General features: G+C 57.2%; 3 protein-coding genes across 3 annotated transcripts in view; 1 reads left to right on the top strand and 2 right to left on the bottom strand.

The window, feature by feature from the left end:
• ENH_00037690 (hypothetical protein, conserved) overlaps positions 1 to 583 on the top strand; it is a gene marked incomplete at both ends in the record, with an annotated part of 2,474 nt that extends 1,891 nt beyond the window's left edge. The window contains one exon of the mRNA XM_013585159.1: positions 8 to 583. Coding sequence (XP_013440613.1) covers positions 8 to 583 — 576 coding nt within the window. The remainder of the gene's footprint in view (positions 1 to 7) is intronic.
• A 1,036-nt stretch (positions 584 to 1,619) lies between these two features.
• Positions 1,620 to 2,752, bottom strand: ENH_00037680 (hypothetical protein, conserved; the record flags this gene model as incomplete). The annotated part of the gene is made up of 3 exons (XM_013585158.1): positions 1,620 to 1,878; positions 2,129 to 2,310; positions 2,390 to 2,752. The coding sequence occupies 3 exons, from the start codon at positions 2,750 to 2,752 to the stop codon at positions 1,620 to 1,622; spliced, it is 804 nt and encodes a 267-aa protein (XP_013440612.1).
• Positions 2,753 to 3,876: 1,124 nt separating this feature from the next.
• Positions 3,877 to 4,513, bottom strand: part of ENH_00037670 (hypothetical protein, conserved) — a gene marked incomplete at both ends in the record, with an annotated part of 5,235 nt that continues 4,598 nt past the window's right edge. The window contains 2 exons of the mRNA XM_013585157.1: positions 3,877 to 3,995; positions 4,490 to 4,513. The exon at positions 4,490 to 4,513 is cut by the window's right edge and continues 35 nt beyond it. Coding sequence (XP_013440611.1) covers positions 3,877 to 3,995; positions 4,490 to 4,513 — 143 coding nt within the window. The remainder of the gene's footprint in view (positions 3,996 to 4,489) is intronic.

Raw genomic sequence — 4,513 nt, 5'->3', positions numbered from 1 at the left:
GCAGCAGGGGCGGGGGGCGGGCGGGGAGGCGGGGGCTGCGCTCGCGACGCAGCCGGCAAGGGGCAGGGGACCGCTGCAGCAGCAGCAGCAGAAACTGCTGCTGCAGCAGCAGCAGCAGCAGCAGCTCGGCGGGCAGCAGCTTCTGCAGCCGCAGCAAACGCTCCTGCAGCAGCAGCAGCAGCAGCACCTGCTGCTGCACCTGCAGCAGAAGCAAACCAAAGTGCTCAGCACCAACGCCAGCGGCCTCTGCGGAAACGCCGAACCAACCGAAACTGCTGCTGCTGCTGCAGCAACTGCAGCAGCAACTGCAGCAGCAACTGCAGCAGCAGCAGATGCTGCAGCCGCAGCAGCAGCAGCGCCAGCGGGAGGACCAGCGCCCAAGCAACTGCCACAAGCAGCAGCAAACGCAGGGCCTGCTGCTTCCAGCGCCTGCTGTCTGCTGCAGCAGCAACAAAAGACGCAGCAGCAGAAGCAGCAAGAGGGAAACCACCACGCTCGGCCAGCAGCAGCAGCAGCAGCAGCAGCAGCAGCAGCAGCAGCAGGCGCTGCTCTTGTAGAGTCGAGTAAAATCTCCATGCAATAGTCTCGCCATTAGAGAGGAAATCGCAGCGCAGCAAAAGCAGCAACCGCAGCAGCAGCAGCAGCAGCAGCAGTAGCAAGCTGCTGCAGGACTGAGGCGAGTTGCTGCCGCATTAGCAGCAGCAGCAGCAGCAGCAGCAGCAACAGCAGCCGCAGCAGCAATAGCCTTAATCTAGGGAGTAGCGTATTCGCAGTAGCAACAGGTCCTGCGGCGACAGGTGCAGCAGCAGCAGCTTCTGCTGCTGCTGCTGCTGCTGCTGCTGCAGTAGCTTCAGGGTTCGCTGCGGCAGTGGTAGCCTCAGCTGCAGCAGCTGCTGCAGCAGCAGCAGCAGCAGCGGCAGAAGCAAAATTAGCGTAGCAGCACCAGCGGCAGCGTTGCAGCAGCAGCAGCAATTGCTGCTGCTGCTGCTCTTTCAGAGGGTTCCTCTCTGTCATTTTTTTCTTTTAAATTCTACACAGGAGCTGAGAGGGACCCTAAACCCTAAACCCTAAAATAGGGTTTAGCGTTTCATTGTTCTTCCGCCTTAAGATTTGTCTTGTTTTTTTCTTTGGGGTTGCTGCTGCTGCTGTTGCTGCTGCTCTTGCTGCTGCTGCTGTTCTTGCTGCTAGTGGCGTTACAGTTGCTGCTGCAGCTGCTGCTGCAGCCAGCAGCAGTGTTGCTGTTGTTGCAGCTATGGACTAGTGTTGCTGCAGGCGCTGCAGCAGCAGCTGCAGCAGCAGCAGCTAGGCACTTTACTGCTGCTGCAGCTGAGCAGCAAACCTAGGTGTTGCTGCTGCTGTTGCTGCTGCTGTTGCTGTTGCTGTTGCTGTTGCTGTTGCTGCTGCTGCAGCTGACGCCTACTCTGGCCAATAACTTAAAAATTGCAGACAAAATATGGATTGTCAAATAAACTCCCGCTGCAGCAGCAGTTGCTAGTGCTGCAGTTGTTGCTGCGGTTGCTGGTACTATTGCTGTTGGGGTTGCTGCTACTCTTGCTGCAGCAGCAGCAGCAGCAGCAGCAGCAGCAGCTGCTGCTGCTGCTGCTGCTGCTGCTGCTTGGCTAGGTTTTGTCTCTAGGGCTGCCCAGGGTTCTGCCTTCTCCCCTGAAAGGCACAAAAGTGCATTCGGGCCCCACAACGATGGTTTGCTGCTGCTGCTGCTGCAGCTGCTGCTGCAGCAGCATCTGCTGCTGCTGCTGCAGCAGCAGCGGCGTGTCTTCTGCTGCAGCAGCAAAAGACTGAAACACCAAATCCCCTTCTTGCAAAAACGAAGGCAGCCGAGACTTGTAGATCCTCCAGGCCACCCACGCCGTCAGCAGGCTGCGACGCAAACCCTAAACCCTAAACCCTAAACCCTAAACCCTAAACCCTAAACCCTAAACCCTAGAGTGCAGCGGGCAAACTGCAGTGTCGGTGAACAGAAGACTCCTTGGGGTGAAGCTCGGGCCCCAGCGTTTAGGGTTTAGGGAGTAGGGTTTTGGCCAGGGTTTAGGGTTCGCAACGAGGGTTTCGAGGGTTTAGGGTTTAGGGTTTAGGGTTTAGGGTTTAGGGTTTAGGGTTTAGGGTTTACCAAATCACAGGACTGCAGCAAAAGCTAATGAGCTCAATATAAATTTGAAACAAAGCTGGGGGCCTCTCAGGGGGCATCAGCGCCTCATGGCCTGGGGGCCCCCCCAGGGGCCCCCCCGGGGGCCCCCGGGGCGTAGGGCCTCCAATAGAATTTGGGGTCGAGCCAAGAAAGGCCATAAGGGCCTGTGCATTTAATAAGAAGCCAAAAGGCATCAGAAATGCCTAAGATGAGGGAGAAGAAGGCAAGAAAGAAGAGGCGGACGAGGGAAGTGTGCTGCTGCTGCTGCTGCTGCTGCTGCTGCTGCTGCTGCTGCTGGCCCCAGCCCAGCAGCAGCAGGAACAAGTTGCCCGCAGCCAGCAGCGGCCGCGGCGACAGCAGCCGCAGCAGCGCCAGCAGCAGCTGCAGCAGCAGACACGCGCGGTAGCAGAGGCTCAGGCTGCAGCAGCGGCAGCTGCGCCGCCGCCGCCCCGCTGCTGCTGCTGCTGCTGCTGCTGCTGCGGGACCCGCTGCTGCTGCTGCTGCTGCAGGCAGCCCGCCTGCTGCTGGCGGAGAAGGGGGCTCCGGAGACGCAGGGGAAGGCGGCGAAGCTGCTGCTGCAGCAGCGGAGGGATATTCCATCTTCATGCTGCTGCGGCAGCAGCAGCAGCAGCTGCTGCTGCTGCTGCAGACCGGCCACCCGCAGCAGCTGCAGCAGCTGCAGTGCCGCCACAGAGGCCCTGCGGACGCTTCTTGTGGCGGCCGAAACTGCTGCTGCTGCTGCCGCTTCGGCGCTGCGCGCGCTGCTGCTGCTGCTGCTGCTGCTGCTGCTGCTGCTGCTGCGCCCTTCGCTCCGCTGCTGCTATTTAGGTTTCTTCCACTCTCTTTTCCCCAACTTATTTGTTTTTATTTATTTTTAAACGAAGTACACTCAAAAAGGAACGGGAAACGCGCAAAGACAGCAGCAGCAGCAGCGGCGGGTCCGCTGGTCATCTGCTGCAGCGCGGGTTTCGGCGATTGGCGATTTCTGTCGAATTTGGACTAAAAATGCCAAAAAAGAATTCAAATAAATCCAAAAAGTCAAATAATAATTCAAAATAAACTTATTTGCAACTCCAGACCATTTTTTTGCGCAATTTCACGCAGAAGACGCGCTAAACAAACCACTGCGCAACAGCCGCCGACGCCGCCTTCCTGCTGCTGCTGCTGCTGCTGCTGCTGCTGCTGCTGCTGCTGCTGCTGCTGCTGGGGCTCTGCAGCAACTGCAGCAGCTCTGGCAGCTACTCAGGAAGCGCTTCGGCGTTTTTGAAGTGAAATTTTCAAAACTCAGGAAGCGCTTCGGCGTTTTTGAAGTGAAATTTTCAAACTCAAACAAAAAACTCCCCCCAAGCCAAACCCTAAACCCTAAACCCTAAACCCTAAACCCTAAACCCTCGTGCGCCCTTTGCCGCAGCCCGGTGCCCACTGCCGACTGCTGTCTTTCCCCGCCACCCAAACCCTAAACCCTAACCTCTAAACCCTAAACCCTAAACCCTAAACCCTACTTCCGCTTCAAAGGAACCTGCTGAGGAGAAGACTGCAGCAGAGCAGCAGCAACGGCTCCCCACACAATGCGCCGCGCTAGGGTTTAGGCTAGGGTTTAGGGTTTAGGGTTTTGCTGCAGATTTGCAGAGCTAAAACAAATCAGGGCGTTGCGAGTGCTCCCAAACCCTAGCCCTAAACCCTAAACCCTAAACCCTCAAGGGTTTAGGCAGCCCTCAGGGGCGTAGGGTTTAGCTTTCAGGTTGCAGGCAACAAACACCAGAAGCTGCTGCAGCTGCTGCTGCAGCTGCTGCTGCAGCTGCTGCTGCAGCTGCTGCTGCAGCTGCTGCAGCAGCAGCAGCTGCTGCTGCTGAGAACCGCAAAACAAATCTCCCCTAGGGTTTGGGACTTTCGCTAGGGTTTAGGGTTTGTAAAGGATGAGCCGGTGCCGCGGGGCCTCTGCAGGGCCCACGGCCTCTAGGGTTTAGGGTTTAGGGTTTAGGGTTTAGGGTTTAGGCTGCTGTCTGCTCGCAGCCTAAGGGCATCAAAGGCAGCTAAGCTGAATTCCACGGAGGCCCGCGAAAGCCAAAACCGACAGAAAAACCCTAACAACACAAACCCCAAACCCTAAACCCTAAACCCTAAACCCTAAACCCTAAACCCTAAACCCTAGCCCTCCAGCCCACAGCACTTATCTGTAGGCGCGAAGCGCCAAAGGAGAAGCAGACACAAAAACTCTGACAAACTCTCAACCCCTAAACCCTAAACCCCAAACCCTAAGCCCTAAACCCTAAACCCTAAACCCTAAACCCTAAACCCTAAACCCTAAACCCTAAACCCTCGAGGAGTGGATGCTTCGCTTACCTGCCAGCTGCAGCACATGGCCTC

The sequence above is a fragment of the Eimeria necatrix genome, genomic scaffold (assembly GCF_000499385.1).
Source record: "Eimeria necatrix Houghton genomic scaffold, Enh_scaff277, whole genome shotgun sequence".
NCBI lineage: Eukaryota > Apicomplexa > Conoidasida > Eucoccidiorida > Eimeriidae > Eimeria > Eimeria necatrix.
This window is presented reverse-complemented; position numbering and strand designations above follow the sequence as displayed.